Source organism: Lissotriton vulgaris, chromosome 6 (assembly GCF_964263255.1).
Source record: "Lissotriton vulgaris chromosome 6, aLisVul1.2, whole genome shotgun sequence".
Classification (NCBI taxonomy): domain Eukaryota; kingdom Metazoa; phylum Chordata; class Amphibia; order Caudata; family Salamandridae; genus Lissotriton; species Lissotriton vulgaris.
Window position 1 is genome coordinate 571,985,389 of NC_141694.1, and position 19,653 is coordinate 572,005,041.

The following is a 19,653-nucleotide window of genomic DNA, read 5'->3' on the forward strand; positions in this document are numbered from 1 at the left end:
CGATGTGGTATACAGATATACTTCACCCGTAGGCCTTTTTCGCCACGTCCTCGTTGCCAATTGCAGTGGGGGCCAATAACAACATCGCAAGGGGATGATTTATAACTGTGTTTATTGGGTATAAAGGCCCACGGGGAGCCAGGGGAAAAGCATGCAGCAAGTTGCCGTAACAGCTGTCATCTACCATATGACAGCTATGACGTCACATATATAGCTCTAATGGCATTGGCTGGAACATGGTGACGCACTGGCATGGAAATAAACAACAGATACAATAATGTTTACGATTACATGTTCAACACAAACCCAGAGGTCGTTGGTGTAATTAAGTATGTTTATTAGTCATCGGTTAGATAGTAAAGAAGGCCCCACCGGGAGCAGCATCCAGCTGCTCAGCCCCACTCACTCAAACTGACCACACATTCAAATCATGCATACACGAACATTCTGATGACATCACACATACAGGCTGAGCAGCAGGGAAGGACAAGACCAGAATATAACACATCTCCCTACTTTGAAACAATGAAAACAAAAGAAAGCTAGAGAAAATAAATACAGTATGCCCTAACGATGACAAGGTCAGGATTTCAAATAAGCAGTTAACAAGAATAAATGAAAGACTACAAATAAAAATTATGGAATAGCAATATAGCATAATATAGGAATTATTGCACAAAACATGAAAAGAGGCATAATATCACCTCACACAAAACCAATGCAAAAACATCACATGACAATTCAATCTGACAAATTAGACCTCACATAACCACCATCCCCCATCGCAAACCAAAACCCTAAATATCACAAATCATGTCAGTTGGCCAGACTGTCACGAAAAGCAATAAACAGGGAACCAAAACTAAATAAAAATGGCGCCCCAAAGAATAACAAAGACAGGACACAGCAGTTCTAAGCTAAGCAACACACCGCACAACACAGTCTACAATAGAACACCACCAGGGTAGAACAAACGGCATGGGGTATATGACTCCCCAAAACACACAGGTAGATGACTTTTAAAACACATACCAAGGCAAAACACACTTTAAAGGGTACATGACACCCAGCGCACGGGGTACATGACTCCCCGAAACGCACGCCCAGGCAAAACACATATCAAGGGGTACATAACTCCCCAACGCACGGGATACATGACTCCCCGAAACGCACCTAAAGTAAAACACACAGCACAAGGTACATGACTCCTAGTGCACGGGATACATGACTCTCCAACTTAATGTACTCAAATTACAACACTCTCAGGGGCGGCTCTAGGCTCATGGCAGCCCTGGGCAGGGAGCGTGTGTAGGGGGCCCCGGAAGAAGGGGTCCGGGTGGGGCGGAGCACGGAGGCCAGTGAAAAGAGGGGGGGGGGGGAGTTTCAGGGTGTTTGGAAGTGGAACAGAGCCGGAGGCCACCAAATCGCTGCCAGGGGCCGCCACACAAATATGTATCCATCCTCAGAGGATTATTATATTAAGGATATATATTGGTGTGGTGGCCCCTGGGGTTTGGTGGCCTTGTGCAGGTGCACAGCTTGCAAATGCCTAAGGCCGCCCCTGACACTCTGCATGGGGTACATGACTCCCCAGCGGCTCTCTGTATAACTGAACACCTTTAACTGAATAGAGCACTGACGTCGTTTAGCAATATAAATCATGTATAAAACTGAGCATGAACAGAACTGAGCACTCTGCAGGCCCATATAATTAAACCTGAAATGGATGGAGCGCCTCAAAAATGATCACCTATGTGGCTCCGCTAAGGTACACTCTAAAAAGTCCAAACTGGAAAAACTAATCTTCAGAAAATTCAAAATGGAAATGAACACCTCAAAAACATTTTGAGCGCAAAGTGGTTCAATACAATAAAAGAAAATGTAGTCCCTGCACGACTCCTCACAGTAAAAATGTGAACCCCTCTATTGGAATAGAGCACTATGAAAACGTGGTTCATCAAAAACGTGGAGCATCAACAAATCTCATTACCTTAAGTACAGAAAATACAATAGGAATGAACACCTCAAATAAATTGAGCACATATGTGGTTCACTACAATAATACAAAAATCTAGCACTTCCACGACTCTGCACAAGGTACATGACTTCCATGACTACCCGAAACGCACACCAAAATATAACATGGTACAGATTATGTGACGTCCATATCAACAAAATATAGGGGAATAACAATTTGCAGCAGATAACTATAAATTTAGCAAAACATAGTAGGCACAACTATATGCATAAGCTACGAGTCTGAAGGCAACAGAATAAATTAAAAATAATAAAAGTAGATACCGTTGTCACAATAATGCTGTAACACCTGAGCTTGGCAAAATAATAAATTGAAATAATAAATGTAGTCACCGTTGACTCAATGCGCAGCTCCACTTCTCCAAATCTGTATAATTACATCTCCACAAAGCGTGGCTGCCATGCTGATACAGACAGTGAGTTGCAATGCTTTCTCAGGACACTTCACAGTTCCGGGTGGGTGTCTGACAAACGTAATCACGCAGTGCATCTCTTCTGGTTTACGACTCTCCTGTTATCACTGCGTGATGACTCATCACTCACAGCCTACTCACGCTACGTTCTGGAATACGGGGACTATGACTCTGACACAACAAAGCTGAAAGATTCCTTCAGAAAGGATGTCGGCTGGCACTCAGAAGATTAACTGTAGCAACGTCACAGGTAATCACTTTTAAATCAAAACAAGGTGGAAATGTGCCTTTGCCGAGGATCACACATGGGCTCCACCAACAGTTTCAAATACACAGGCTAGTCTATAACTCACCAGACTGCTTTCCAGTGTAAGATAAGGCACCGCATGAAACCGTTTGAAGCACAGGGACTTGAGGCACAGTAAAAGTGAAATGAAAATGCGGTCCCAGAGAGTCATACACATTCCGATTAAAATGTCCAGGTCTCTTCTTGCTTGACACCATTGATGCAGTGCAAACAGGCAGGTTTAAGCCACAATGTTCAAAACATTAAGAATAAATAGTGTGTAGGCAGGGAGGTTTGAAACCATTCGCGCCACGCACATGTCTTCTAGGCACGAACTTTACTGTTCAGAATCCAGAAACCGGAAACATGCACAGATGGTCACAGAAAACGCTGAACATTTGCTATCACAGTGAAGAGGTTCAAAGCTACGTGAAAAACCAGTACGTAAGTAACATCATCAATCCATGTCCTTAAATTTGACACAGCATTTTTATGCAGGAAAAAGCGTCAAAAGCAAGTTGTTCTTCCAAAAAGAAAGCAGATTTAACGGTTGACAGAAGCAATGTTCAAAACATCCCAAAAATTGGTCGTAGTAGCAGGTTTCAGGCCTCAAAATCCAGCTCACAAAATACTCAAAATAACCATTTGTAGACAGGTTGATTTAAAGCAATACGAGTCATACACTGTCCAACGCCCAAAACATACCTCTGTGAGCTGTCTGCTGAAAAAGAAACCGGTGGGGCATCGAGGTAGTTATCAAGCTTATTTTAAGGCTACTCTGTCAAACTTCTTTGTAGTTTCTTGTAAAATTTCTTGTTTCCGCACGTGTAGTTCTTTCATCCTCGTCGCCACTGTTACATTGAAGAAAGTACTTTGGGAGGTAAGCAAATCCAGTAGTCGTTGGTGTAATTAAGTAGGTTTATTAGTCATAGGTTATATAGTAAAGAAGGCCCTACCGGGAGCAGCATCCAGCTGCTCAGCCAGACTCACTCATACTGACCACACATTCAAACCATGCATACACGAACATTCTGATGACATCACACACACAGGCTGAGCAGCAGGGAAGGAGAAGACCAGAATATAACAACATGTTTAGGCATCCCTCCAAATACCAATTCTGAAAGGGATGTATTCATTTTTTGCGACGGAAATCAGGTACTAAAATTTAGAGGTAATCCAATCCCAAACGAGAAGGGCTCTCCACAAGACCCTGTCCCCTTTGTTACTCTTGACATAAACATTGTGTAGGAGTAGGCTGTGGTTAAACAGACCCCTGCCTACTCCTAATTCTTTTTTTTTTTACAAACACTTCCCACTTTTCTATAATAAAACGGCCTACATTTAAAAAAAAAAAAGATAGCTTTTTTTAAAAGCAATCGCAGCCATGGTGTACTGCTGACCCCAAAAAGCAACAATACCTTTGATGGCTGTGAATCGTACTGGGCTGCAATTTGTGCCCTAGTTTGTTAATATTCATGAGGTGGGTTGAATTGCGATCTACTATGATTACATTTTTTGCAAACTATTAAGACATAGGTTGGTTTACCAAATACCAGACTGGACACAAATTGCGACCAGTGCTTAGGGCTTCTGGCCCATAGTGAAGGGAAAGAACTTGAACAGTGGGAGAGGAGGAGGAGGAGGAGGAAGTTTTGTGTATGTTACACAGGGTCCTCCAATTGTGCCCCCTTTTTATCCAAGTACAAAAAAGAACAGGGTTTGACTCTTAGCAGGAGAAAAGACTAGGCCACAGTACTATGACTATACAAACTATTGCCTTCCCTCTACACGAATTCAGCTATTTCAACATATACAGTACACCTCTAACTATTGTCTAAACACGAGCACAAAGCTTTTTAATCAAATACGCTCTTGTTTTCTTCACAAAACCTTTTTATCTAATTTAAAACATCCATTGATTTATTTTGACAAGTGTGAAATGTGTGTTTAGGAGGCAAGGGCATATAATAATTAAATGTTTGCAGCAAAACCATGATTATGTTTTCATGCTGCTCTAATGGTAGTTGCCTGTTACATTACAAATAATAATTTGGTAAGCACTTTCAATATTATTTCAGACTTTTTTCATGGGTTCAAATTTTTAGAAGTGGGATATTACGAATGCTAATATCAATACACCACAATCCATAAATACCTATACTATGAGGTTACTAAGCAGCCAGCACCTCCCTGTTCTGGGATACAATGTTCTATGCAAGTGCAGTAGTTGCATGTTTTCTTCAAGTATGTCCATGCAGTGCTTTTGACATTTCCTTCAATAACTTGTGTTCACATTCTTAGTGCTTTTACATTATGGACTACTTTAATAGTGCACCTTGATATACTTTCAGGAAACTCAAATTGATGTTTTTCAACAAAAAGGAAGAAGATATTCTCTGGAGAAGTGAACTTGAGCAGTTGACGATTCAAGATACAAGGTACCCAACATTTTAGCGAATTACTTTTTCATTTGTGGTTAATTTATTATGTTCCTTTCTCTACACACATTGAAAGTGATGGCAGAAAGAGACCATGAGGTCTATTGAGATTCTCATGTTCCTATTTCCTGGCATCTCAATTTAGGCAAAAGTGTCTGTACATATACCAGTAATACTGTACCATGAAAGAGCCCTTGGATGCACGGCTGTTGAATTCAGGTCCCCTATATGTCTTCAGAAGTAGACTACATGCCTAAACAGGTCTGTACCTGCAGTCCTTCTTGACCCAATTCTCAGCCTAGCCATTGCAGTAGCCAAAGCAATTGTACTGACAATTAATGCACTTATAGGTTTGGTGTTGCTGTTCCTCCCTTACTTAATGGTCACATGGGTTTCCCCAATGCATCCCACTCAATTACTGTATCGCCTGCTGTGTCCTCGTTTTCACTGAGGGGGTGATCTATTTGATCTCTGTTAGACCTGGCTTTTTGTGCTGGTTTAGTCCCAGACTTTTTGCTTTTGAGCCTCCTGCTTTTGACCCTCCTGTTTTTGACCCTATTTGTGTTGGTTTTATGACTCTTGGCACTTTACCACTGCAGATCAGCTAAATTGCATATGTTCGACCTATAAATTGTGATTATGGATTGGCATTTCCATGATTTACTTATTTGATTTACTGCTAAAACCCTAGTACAGTACACTGTGTGTGCCCAGAGCCTATAAATCAAATGCTGCTAGTGGGCTGCAGCACTGATTGTGCCACCCACACAAGCAGCCTTTCCAAAGGTTCTCAGACCTGCCACTGCAGTGTCTGCACACATTTTCTACTGCCATGTCGATCTGGCAAGTACTGTCATCAAAATAACAAAAGAGTGTGCCTTCTTAAGAGAAGAGCAAGGATGAAGAATAACATTTGATTCTTTAGAAAGCCCTCACTCATGTGCCAGGCCCTAACCTTCCCTTTTCTAACATGTGAGTCACCCTTAAGGTAAGCCCAAGTACCCGTGTGGGCAGGGTGCAGTGTATGTGAAAGGAAGGACATGTCTTGATGTGTGTAACATGTTGTGATAGTGAACTACAGTGAATTTCCTTCTTTACTATTGGAAGGCTATCTGTCCCATAGGATAGAATAGATGTTTGTTTATAACATCTTATAACTATAACTTCCGACTGGGACAAGATGGGAAAGTGAAGTTTAGTATGTCTGAACTCAGAATATAAAGATGCATCTTTTAGTAAGGATGATTTTTACATTCTGTGTTTGAAAATACCACTCTTAGAAAGTAGGTTTTCTCTTGCTTAGCCATCCTTATGTGCCTCAACTGGTTTGTGGATGATTGACTGTCTAGCTTTGGAATGAAAGAGGCTGGGGATCTCCATTAACTGTACACAGCCACGGGTGTGGGGGGGGGGGGGAGGGGGGGGGTTGAGGTGTGTCCTGCCTTTCCTGGCTGAGTCAGGGCTGGGCTGCATAGAACTGGGCTGCATTTAGAGTAGGGGGAGGAGATTTCCTTTCACCTGAATAGGCCTGGTCTGCCTTATATAATGCTGTCTCCACCTCCTGCTGGGAAGCTACACCACTAAGGACGGAACTGGTATGGACTGAGCACAGAGCCTCTCTGACACTAGAGACCAGAGGGACATGGACTATAAATGTTCGGGCCCAGACCCCAGATTTTTAGATTACTTCTGGAATTCAAAGGAACCGCTGCAAAGGAGAAGAGCTGGGAAAACTTACGGAGAAGTTCTGCTCCTTTGCTGTGTGCTATCTGGGGTTGGCGTGCAGTGGCTGTTTCTGCCACGGAGAGGATAATGACTTTGCTGTGTGATGTGTCTCCAGCTTGAGGAAGATCTCCAAGGGCTTGAAGTAGAGTTTGCCTCCTGTTTTGAAGTCTGAGGGATACAAAGACTTCACCACCAGCTCCCCTGAACTGCCTCACTGGGAGTTCTGACCTACCAAGCGGTGCCTGTTGCTTAGTTGGGCCTCTGGAGGTTGTTCCTGTAGTTGGGATCTGGAAAACCGATGCAAATTCAAGAAGTGTGATGCATCCACTCCTGTTTCTGACACATCGCTGAAGAAACCAACGCACTGCCTGCCTGCTGCTGGAGAAATCACTGCACCCCAAATCCTGTGCACTGATCTCCGAAGTCTGAGATCACTGCAATGATTCTGACTCAGGCCCTGCTGTGCAGCTGCAAGAACCAATGCATCATGGGACCACAGCTGGAGAGACCAACGCAGCGCTGTTGCCACAGCCGCATTGAGAACCAACTCTTCCCCGTTCCTCCTGCCTCACACCGGGGCGCCAAGTCTACAAGAATGCCAGGGCCGCAGTAGGAAACAGACGCCTCACCTCCTCGCACAGTACGAAACCAACGCATCACCTCCCCTTCAGTAAGGCACCAACGCCTCACCTCCCCTGCGAGGCAGTAAGGAACCAAAGCATCACCTCCCCTGGAGTAAGGAACCAGCGCATCACCTTTACTTCACCTTACCAGACTAGCTGCTGTTGGCATCTCCGGATTACCACTTGACTGGTTGACGTCATTTCTTTTTTTTTTTCTCCTCATATATGCCACCAGAAAATGTCAACTCTAGATGGGCTTTCTCCGGGCCACTGACACAGACCAACTTGTTCCGCCCTGGAGTCTGTGGATAGCCTGCAGAGGTCGCCCAGAGGTAGGTCGTCTCCTAGTCCAACTCCCATTTATCAATGTACCTTGCCTCTTTGGGAGGACAGGACCACTAAACCTCTGGCATAATCATTGGACTCATTGTGTGTTATCTCTCAGACCATGTTTTTAATGGAGACCAGATCTTAATGGCGCTTTCCCCGCCACACAACATGTCTAAGCGGCTAACTTCCATGATGTTCCTTAGACGATCTGCAAATCTAGGAGGGTTTACAGATTTCCACTCCTTACATATCTCTCTTCTGGCAATAACAATAACGTAAACGATAAACTGTGAGGTACTATTTCTAATGTCGTAGTCCTGGGGGAGGCCAAAAAGGATTAATCTGGGACTACATGTGATAGGTGTTAGTACTGCCTCCTCTAAAAACCCAGACACCTGTCTCCAGTAACTCGTAATTTTTGGGCAGTCGACAAACATATGCCTATCGTCCGCGGCAGGGAGCCTGCATCTTGGACAAAAATATTCTTCCCCTGAGATGTTAGATAATTTCGCCGGGGACCAGTACACCCTATACGCCGTAAACAGGTGGTTCCTTCTAAGGTTGGATGGTTTTATAATTTTTTGTGAGAGTGTAAATGCATCAGTCCAAACCTTCAACATCTCTTCGGGGTTATGAACTAAGAAATTGTCCCATAGCTTGGTAATTTCAGCTTCCAAATTATCTTTTGCTCCCACTAATGCATTATACTAGAGTGCAATCTCCCCCTTCCATCCTGTCCCCCTACTAATTAATTCCAGGATTGGGGTCTCCTGATCTTTTGCGAAAGACTGTCTCCCCCACCAAGAAGACAACTGATAGAATTTGAATCTTGTGATAGAGCCTCCTGTTAAATTTGATAGGGAATCCCAGTCTAAAAGTATCGAGTTATTACACCGGTCTCCCCATTTCATAAGGCCTGCTGCTCTCAATGGGAGGGCCAGCCTATCTTATAGGCATTCAGGGGTACCCGGAGAGTCCCATATTGGGGTCTGAGAATGGTAATAGGGATCTCCAAAATGTTACGTATTGATTGCCAAGTATTGAGTGCCGCCTGTAGAACCTTTAGACGGACCTTTTTAAAAAACTTCTGGTCCCCAAATTTATATAAGAAAAAGTCTAACCCTTGTGGCAGGTCTGATAGCATAGCCTGAAAGTGGCGACCATGCGATGAGGAGTCCAACTTATTGGCCAAAAGTCTAAAGTTCTTAAACTGAAAAGCATAACAATAGAAAAGTAAATCCGGGAGGGCCAGCCCACCTAGTTTCAATCCCCTTCTCAATTTCCTCCAGGCAATCCTGGGGGACTTAGTAGCCCATATGAAAGAGCCAATCCTCCCTTGAAGGTTAGAGATATCCTTATTATTAAAATCTAAAGGGATGGAGTTAAATAAGAAGGTAATTTTAGGCAGGATTATCATTTTAACTAGGTTCACTCTACCATAGATGTTAAGGGGTAGAGTGTTTCACCTAGTCAACAGCTTCCTTACCTCCTTTACAACCGTTTGCCAGCTACTTTTCGAAGCATCCTCCAGTTTGTGGGTGAGGTGTATTCCCAAGTATCTAATTTTTAGCTTAGCTTCTGGTATCGGGGCCAGGTTGTTCCAACTCTTTATATCGGTTTTATCTTTATTAATTCTGTACCCCGACACTTTACCGAAATCTTCAGCCAGTTCAAATAGTCTGGGAATGGCCTCAGCAGGATTAGTCGTGTAAAGAAGGAGATAGTCCGCGTATAATGCTGTCTTCAGCTCCAGATCCCCCATTTTAAACGGTGTAATTACTGGATCTGATCTCAAGGTGCAGACAAAGGGCTCGATATAAATATCAAAGAGGAGAGGAGACAGAGGACAACCCTGCCTCAATCCCCTAGAGATGTTCAACCATTCAGTCAGACTGCCGTTAACCTATACTTTGGCCCGGGGACCCCTATATAGTGTCTCAACCCCTTTAACAAATATAGCTGGGAACCCAATCATAGCCATGGTTTTCCATAAAAATTGCCAATTAACCTGGTCAAATGCCTTTGCTACGTCAATCGCAACAATGGCAAGCGGCAATCCTCTCTCTATCGCTTTGTCAATTGCTCCTACAACTTGGAACGTAAGTTCATTAAGTTGACGGACTGGTATGAACCCCCCTCTGGTCTGGATGAATGATGGACTTAATTACTTTCGCCAGTCTTGATGTTAGTATACCGGAATACATTTTCAAATCTGAGTTGAGAAGGGAAATGGGTCTATACGACTCGATTTTTTTAGGATCTTTGTTAGGCTTTGCTATCAAGGTGATAGTGACTTCCGACCAAGAAGCTGGAATATGCTCTCCCTCCACAAAGATTTTTTGGAAAAGTGCCAGTAGTGGGGCTAGGATTTCCTCCAGATTGTCCTTATACACCTCTGTCGGGAGTCCATCCGGACCAGGGGCCTTGTTTCTAGACATCTTTTTCAACTGGGCCCGTATCTCCCCTTCCGTAATCTCGTTGGATAAAGAAGCTTTATCGGCCTCGCTCAGCTGGGGCAAATCCTTCGAAACCCACCACTGCTCCAGCTCTTCTGACCTATGTCCGTTATCTTCTTGATATAATTTCTCCATAAAATCCCGAGCCTCTCTCCTAATCTCAACATCCTCTGTTAGTAGCAGCCAGAGTCTTGCTGAATTAGTGAACTAATATTGTTCCTGCTTCTCTCGGCCCTAGCCTTCCAGGCCAGGAGGGAACCACATTTCTCTCCATAGTCAAAATTCCTAAGCTTACTGACTCCCCACTTGTCCTTAATTATCTTATCGGCTCGTGCTTTGTAGCCTGTCTGCAACTCTTGAAGATCTTTTTCGAGTACCGGAATCCTTCCTCTATCCTCCAAAACCGCTAACTGTAGTTGTTGTTCCTTTTTTTTATCATATCCAAATCATAAATGTCTTTTTCTTTCCAAAATTTTCTTTTCAGCACCATCTGTGAGCCAAGGATACCTCTTAAATAGGACTTAAGTGTTTCCCATATTGTTTGTTCTGAGGCTGTACCACTATTGAATAGGAAAAACTCAGATAAACTCCCCTTGATTTTAACTTTGATCGCTTCATCTAAAAGAATTGTTCTGTCTAGGGTCCACTCATACTCTAGGGGGCAAGTCTAAAGATTGCATTTTAGCTCAACCACAGAGTGTTCTGACAAACCTGCTGGAACGTATGAGATCGAAGCCATATCAGACAAAAGTACTTGATCTAGAAGAAAAAGATCTATTCTGGAGTATTGTCTATACTTTTTGCTATAGAAGGAGTATTCCCTAAGTGTACCATGCTTAACTCTCCAGGCATCTTTTAAGGAAAAGTCCTTCATAATATTCTTCAAAGCAAAAGGGATTTATTTGGGGGGTTGTATTTAGTTTTAGAGGTACGATCCAACTTACTGTCCAATATTAGATTAAAATCGCCCCCTAATATAACTGGAGCCGAGTGCTGTAGCATGCATTCCTCTAGCTTTCGAAGAAAGCTAGGATTGTCTTCATTAGAGCCATAATAGACAGCACACGAAAAGGTGGAGCTACCAATGGAGAGGACTGCCACCAACCATCGCCCTGACTAAACGGTAGCCCAATTCCGAACCCTGATCCCCTTATTAGCACGAACAATTATAGCTACTCCCCTAGTGGACCCCTTTTGCTTGGAGCAAAGCACTTCTTGTACCCAGCTAAGTTTTGCAAAGACTTGACAAAACATTTCCGCTTCTAAATTCGCACAGTACGAAACCGACGCATCACCTCCCCTTCAGTAAGGCACCAACGCCTCACCTCCCCTGCGTGGAAGTAAGGAACCAAAGCATCCCCTCCCCTGGAGTAAGGAACCAACGCATCACCTTCACTTCACCATACCAGACTAGCTGCCGTTGGCATCTCCGGATTAGCACTTGACTGGTTGACGTCATTACTGGATAATAGGACGCAACAGGTCTGGATGCCACCACACGCCTCCTTGCCTAAAAAACTCACTACAGGAGTTCCACAGGGGTCTACTTTGAGCCCCCTGTTTTTTAATGTTTATCTGACTCCTTTGATTTATTTGGCAGAACAGTTGGGGGCGAAAATAATGGCCTACGCCGATGATACCCAACTTTTGTTCACCTGGTCAAAAGACAATTTGGATACGTCGGCGGTTCGACTCTGCCTATCATCTGTCTTTCCCTGGCTAGCACTTGCCCAGCTCAAGTGTAATGAAGACAAGTCTGAGGTTCTTTACTATGGTTCCTTTCCCGATAATTTCAGAGACCTCCTATGGCCACGAGACTTGCCCCGCCCCAATTCCATGGGGGGCCCAGCTAAGAACTTGGGGGTCTGGTTTGGGAATGATCTTAAGTTTTAGGACCACATTAGAAAACTTACCGGAGTGTGTTTTGCCACTCTCAAAGCCTTACGCAGGTTTTTCCCACTCCTTCCGAGAGAGGCCAAAGAGACGGTGTCACGTGCTCTAATACTTTCCAGGCTTGATTACGTGAATGGCCTGTTTAGCGGCTTACCTGCCTATCTGATCCAACGGCTTCAGGTTATCCAAAATGGGGTCGCGCGACTTTTGTTCAAGTTGCCCAGGAGATCTAGCGTCCGCCCTCACCTATGCAGCCTCCATTGGCTTCCGGTTGCCCACCGGATTATGTTCAAAACATAATCCGGGCGACCCACCAGCTCGGACATTTGTACTTGAGGAAAAGGTTTGCCTTGTATGCTCCGAATCGCTGCCTCCGCTCGGCTAATCAGTGCCAAATGATTGTGCCTAGATTTAAGTATTTCAGACTAGGAGGCCAGTCTATCTCTGTCAGGGCCTCCAGGGCCTGGAACGCTCTTCCTTTGCATCTTAGGGCTGCCCCGACCATCACTGCCTTTAAGAAAGGGCTGAAAACTCATCTGTTTAATATGATTCTATAACTGTCTGCTTCTCTTCGCTATCTGCGCAACCTCACTTTTCACGCCAGAATACTTGCTAGTAATAGAGCGCGCTATAAAAGTTTTTATAACATAACATAACTAGGTGTACGGAACTGGCGCATCACATTCCCTGCTGCTGTTTTTGTTTACAATTTTGATGCATTTAAGGTACTTTGTGTTTAAAGTGTCACAACTATAGTTTACTATGGAAAAAAGTGTTTCTACCTTTCAAAAGTCATATTTTGATTACTGTATTGCAGGTTTTTGTCATTTTAGTCTTGTTTGGTTTAGATAAAGATTACTAATTTTTCTAAACTGGTGTGGTGTCCATTTGTAGTGTTTTCAGCGTATTACTGTATGTGTGCACAAATGCTTTACACTCTGCCTCTGAGGTAAGCCTTGTGCCAAGCTACCAAGGGGGTGAGAAGGGGAGGTTTTAGAAGTGTATTCCCCTTACCCTGTCTAGGAAGAAGGGTCCCTACCTGGACAAAGGTGCAAACCGTTGCCAACTAGAGACCCCCATTTCTAACAACCTCCCAATGTAGATTGAAAGGATGCATCAAATAAGGCTTCCAATTGTAGACGTTAAGGAGGCCACTCGGGGCAAATCCCTCCTCATGCATGCTGCATCTGCAGTGGGTTGTGATCATATTCCATTTGGCCAGGAAAGTCAAGTGTAGTACTCTCCATTTCCTTCTCTAAGGGAATACCTGTATTCACTTACTGTCAAGTGCACTAAAGGGGTGGCCAATACACTAAAGGTTTTAAAGCTTACCAGATCTAATATTCTTTTAATACCAAGATCAAAAAAAAGTGGAATAAGGGGGGTACTGGCAGGGACCAGGACAAGTAATCTTACAAAATTATTTTCCACAATAACTAGTTGATGCATTCCTCACATCCTAATCCCTCAGCGTCAAAAGACCCTGCACTTTGAGCTTTGGCGCTGTAAATACAAGTGCCGGGTAAACTGAGCGTGAGCGCGTTTATCAGTGAAGGAGAAAAATAGCATTACCTCTGTGCTGGATCAACAGCACACTTTTGCTAAGTTGGGGTGTGGTGGCGAGGCTCAGCAAGTCCTACCAGTGCAAGGGGTTCTCCCTTCTCTGCATAGAGTCCTCAGACCAATAGGAAGAAGTTGGCACAGAAACTGGAATAGAAAATAGAAGATTTATTAAACCTCATGAGGTGGAACTACATTCACACAACACCCTTCGGTAATTCATGAAGTAGCACACTGAATGGAAGGAGCTTGGTCCTTTTATACCCACGAGGGGCTCAAAAGAAGGCGGTACAAGTACAAAATGCTGGTTTTAGGTACATATATGGTCATACAGAAATAGCACAGTCAACAAGTGGGAGGAGCTAACAGTTGCTAATTCTGGTGAACACATCCTGACAGTTACAGACTAACAGCAGCTGCAAGCTCAACTGAGCATGTGCGAAGCAGAAGAGGCTAAGTATACCTTGTCACTAGGCAGATTTCAAGAGCAGTTAACAGAAAGGTAGGACAGAGCACATGGCGAGCACATGGTAGCACATGGCAAACAAAATGGCTGACAGAAATACAAAATGAATTCCACAAAACGAGATAGTCTCTAAATACAGGATGGCTTCAGCTAATGCTAACCTAATCGCTGCCAAATTACAACAGGCGACCCTTTTAGCATTAGCTGAAGACATTCGTTTATCTGGGGTAATCTAGATATGCATCCTGTACATTGATGCTCATAATCTCAGTGATCTTTTTATTTAGCATTTGTTGTGCTTTCATTTCTGCAATATTTCTTTTGGCAGGTGTACAAGCAGTGATGCATATGGAGCAAAGCATAGGACCATATTGTATACAAGTACAGCATTTAAATAATATCGCCAACAGTATACATAAAATAGTCAGTAGTTTCCAGCCCCAAGTAGCAAATAGTGTCCAGAACAAGGTCGAAAAGGTCCATGTACCAGTCTCTGGGTGAATCTCTGCCGCAATGTTATGCAGTTTTGATATTGCGTCGTATACTGAAGGGCAGTGATCTTGGTATAAATACGCAGCAACTGCTACTGATGATGCGACATGCACGACCTCGATCAGTCAAAATCACATCAAGCACCATTGTGTTTTGGAGTGCTACAATCCTTTCAATTTGCAGTTCCTCTATAATGTTCCCAAGTGCCATTGCTGTCTGATTGGTAACAGCTTTCACAACATGAGTGAGTCTCCTTATTTTCCTACTGTTTAATGCAGCACCCACGAAAAAGAACAAACCCAAATAAAATCGACATATTGTTGCTAAGTGGTATCAGTCTGATCTACCTCATCAGTACTTATTGTTCGTTTGTATCTGGTCTTGGAAATGTCATTGTGCAATTTGAAGTCGAGGTGATATGATGCAGGTGCCAAGAACACAGGGGGCAACAGAAAGGACACATAGCAGATCCCTGACCCCCCAACAGGTAGTTGATAGTATCCCTTATTTCCACAAACAAAATAGGTATTGTGTGAAGATGTGAAACTAATATTATTATCTCCTTCAATATTCAGTGTCAAAATACATTCACTCCATCCCACTGGAATTCTCCCAACGCTACTAATACATAAATCTGCTTTAGTTCTGGTCACAGAAATTACAAAAGGTCCATTGGTCTTAATATTTCTCATGTTTGTAAAGACATATGGTGTCGAAATATTGTCAGGTTGATACTCTTCCCATTCCCATTTAGTCCCTTTAGCTTGAGGATAACCATCTTTATCTTGATAACATACTTTATTCAGATGAAAGTTAATCCCACCTACTGAAGGCTTTCCAAAAACAAACAAAAGTGCATACCAAGCTTGACAAGAACTATTGTGAGAGAAGGGAAGAGGAATGAAAGGTGTTACTCCCTTCTTCTGGTGGGCAGGAATCATCCCACATACCCAACAGTTGGTGGTATTCATGGCATTATGTGTATGATGAAACATCTGAATGAAGGTATTATTGAGGTAGGTTTGTCGATGCTTCTGCTCATGGTAGGGAAGTGTAAAGTAGTGGTGTTCCACTGGTACTGGAGTAGTGGCAACAAAAAGCTGTCGAGCAGAGGCCACCTTCTCAATGTACCACGTAATTGCTGCCACAGCTACCATAGCACCGACAAACCCTACAGCACAAATTATTCTTATGTTATGCATTTAAGCAACAGCAATAATCGATCTTTCTGCAAACTCGTTGAAACAATGGTTGGAGCTCTTATCCCTGGGCAGCCGATGATTTCTTCACCACGGGCCAAGATGGGTGTCACTACACTACGCAGGACTGATCCCCCCCCCTTGCCACATCGGCGTTCCGTTTCACTAACCCAGGGCGGTAGCTCAACCAGTCCTTTTTGGCAAAGCAGATTCTTTCCTTGGTCTCAGCTGATATCGGGATTCTCCAGCGATCGTGTGGTTCGGGAAGACTTCCGCAAATTTGTCAGGTGAGATAGCTTGACCTTTCTCAGTCTCCAGAATCTCTCGTTGTCGGTCAACGCAGCAGGTTCCACCAAGGAAGGTAGTACTCTCTTGCAGTGAGTACTATGGACCCAATACTTTAGATTCGTCACTCGAACTGCAGTCCTTGTCGCAAGGAGCACTTGCTCTGGTCCTCGCCACCTCGGCTCCAAGCTGTTCGATCTGTGGAAGACCTTGACCATCACGTGGTCGCCAGGACGGAGTTCATGGGCCTCACCTGTAGATCTGGAAGGAAGAGTTTCTGGGCTTCGTGATCTCGCTGACAGGAATCCATATGGACAGGCGGAAAATTCAAGCAGTTTTGGAATGGAAGTCTCCGACCATCGTCAAGGACGTTCAAGCGTTCATTGGGTTAGCGAATTTCTATCGGAGATTCATCAGCGAATTCTCTCGATGAATTTTACCCCTGAATCGACTACTGAAAAATGGAGCACGATTTGAATGGTCCGAAGAAGCAGAACAAGCCTTCAAGGTGTTGAAGTGCGAGTTCACCTCAGCACCCATCCTTCTTCACGCAGACCCGATGGAGCCTTTTTATGTAGAAACCGATTCTTCGGATTATGCAGTTAGAGGAGTGCTTTCTCAAAGAAATTAGGAAACAGGTCAATTACACCCAGTGGCCTACCGGTCCAGAAAATTAACGTCAGCCGAAATCAAATACACAATTACGGAAAAGGAGCTATTGGCAATCAAAGATGCCTTCAAGGAATGGAGACACTACCTCATGGGAGCTCATCATGTAGTAACAGTCTATACGGACCACCGCAATTTAACGTTTTTGAAGTCAGCCAGACCTCTAACACCTAGACAACTTCGTTGGTCACTGTACTTTGCTGATTTCGATTTTGTAATAACTTACCGACCAGAAACTCGGAACGGAAAAGCGGACACCTTGTCCAGAATGGGAACTGGAGAAGAAAAGAATCAAACTAGCACTCAAGCGATCATACCAGATTCTAAAATTATCGGAGCCACAGGTGTCCTGGGTTTCAAGGAGCAGGTAGTCTAAGTCTTAACCCCTGGAGAAATGCAGGAATGGGCTCAGCAAGAGAATGGAAGGGAAATTCTCGATGAATTACCTTACAAAGAAGGAGCATTGTATTTGCCAACCCCAGCATTACAGAAGCAAGTCTTGCGGGAATGTCATGATCATCAGTTAGCTGGACACAAGGGAGAGCTTAAGACAGCGGATCTAATTAAAAGAAAATACTGGTGGCCACAAATGAATCAGGATATCGAACAATATGTGAAAACCTGCGAGATATGCGCTCAGGGAAAATCAGAACGGCACGCTCCTAGGGGGCTGTTGCAAACCTTGCCCATTCCTCCCTTTCTGTGGCACACTATCACTTTAGACTTAATTACTGATTTACCATCCTGCCATGGAGTCAATACAGTTCTAGTGGTAGTGGATGCATACACAAAGATGGCACATTTTGTGGCCTTAAAGGGAATTCCAACAGCAAAGCAGTTAATTAACCATTTTAGTACACAGATTGTGAAACTGCACAGAATACCTAAGGTCATTATATCAGACCGTGGAACCCAATTTGTCTCTCATTTCTGGAGGGCCTAGGAGTAGAAACACGTTATTCTACCAGTTTCCATCCAGAAACGGATGGACAAACAGAAAGAGTGAACCAGGAGCTGGAACAATATCTACGATTGTTCACCTTAAAACAGGATGGGGAATGGCCGGATTATTTATGGACAGCCGAATTTGCTCATAACAATGCTAAGAATGTGTCCACCAGTTATTCTCCGTTCTATTTAAATTATGGAAGACATCCAAATTCCACTGTGCAAGATGTAGAGATTCCAGTCCCAGCAGTTAAGGATTTGGTGTCTCATCTAAGCGCAGTACATGAGTCAGCATCAAAGAACTTAAAACAGGCAAAGGAAAGGTATAAGATGTATGCTGACAGAAAGAGAAAGGAACCTTCCTCTCTAGAGATAGGGGATAAAGTCTGGTTGAATACAAAGAATCTGAGATTAAAGGGCATTCGAAAATTTCAACCCAGATTTATCGGTCCTTATCCCATAGTCGAACAGGTGAATCCAGTAACATACAAATTGACTTTGCCAACAAAACTCAAGATACACCCAGTGTTTCACGTTTCCTTATTGAAGAAAGTTGCTCCAAATTTAAGAAAGGAATCAATTCCACAGCCTATTCCATTAGAGACTGGAATGGAATTTGAGGTCAAAGAAATTCTGGATTCAAAGTTTGTTAGAGGAAAATTGTATTACCTAGTTAACTGGAAAGGCTATGGTCCAGAGGAGCGATCTTGGGAATTAGATTCGGATGTTCATGCTCCTAGATTGTTAAAACTTTTTTACCAACGCAATCCAACCAAGCCAAAATTGAGAGGACCTTCTTTAGTGGGGGGTACTGTCAGGAGCATTAATGTCCCAGATCGTTACCTCAGATCTGTTTGTAGTCTAAAAGCAATATCCTGTTACAAAAGACGAACGGAGGTCAGTGCTGCCAAGTTGACTAGCCTCCAACAGCTGTTACCGGCGTAACGTGAGCAGAGAACAGAAACGAGAGTCTCGTCATCCCTGAAGTTCGTGTCCAGCGCGAACAATAACGGGAGCTGAAAAAACCAGAGCTAAGTGTTTTAAAACGGAACATTGTGTTTAGTTTAACTTCAGTAAAAGAAACGATTGTGCAATTAAATCTATATTGAGAGCAAATGTCAGAGAATTAACCTTAGAGCATAGTCTGTTCTGGAGCCTGGTGCAGGAAAGAAAGGTTGCAGAATGTCATTGAAGGCAGTAAACAATATTGGAATACAAGACAAAAAATACTTCTTGAGGGAAACTTACCTGCATAACCAGAATAAAGGAAAAAAACTAAAAAGAGAGAAGAAGAAAACAGCATTAACAAAAGACTTTAAAGCTTTATTAAAAGAAGGCAATTTACAAATAGCAGACAAGAAGAAAGATACAAGGATTAACTCATGTAAAAGCCTGTTAGGTTACATTTAATAAGAGAAAATTATAATTAGAGTTATAGAAAAACAGATTAAGATTGATCTAGTAACAATGTCTTGCAGATGCGACAGACTTCCTTTTTACAATTAGGAAGCAGCGTCAGGAGTCAAGAAGAGAGGCAGGCTTCTAAAGGACCTAGGGTAGGTAGAAATCCATAAGAAATAAATAGGAAAAGAAAATAAAGACAGAGCAGAGTAGAGAAGAGAGACATATAATGGTTGTATGTTTTTAGTTTTCCATAGGTATCTTCGGTACGCTGATCAAAAAGCTGACAGGAGTACCAGACAGAAAACCAGAGGGTTCAGGACCAGTCTCTTTGTTCTTTATTATTTTATCCAATTTCCCCTTTCCCCCTTTCTGATCAGTTAGCGCCAAGATACAGTCTGGTTCTGAGTGATTGGAAGTGGGAGTCGG

At 43.3% G+C, this 19,653-nt stretch overlaps 1 protein-coding gene across 1 annotated transcript in view; it reads left to right on the forward strand.

Moving 5' to 3' along the window:
* Positions 1-19,653, forward strand: part of CYB5R4 (cytochrome b5 reductase 4) — a 1,096,982-nt gene that overhangs the window by 962,106 nt on the left and 115,223 nt on the right. The window contains exon 14 of the mRNA XM_086926570.1: positions 5,091-5,177. Within this exon, the coding sequence (XP_086782696.1) occupies positions 5,091-5,177 (87 nt within the window). The remainder of the gene's footprint in view (positions 1-5,090; positions 5,178-19,653) is intronic.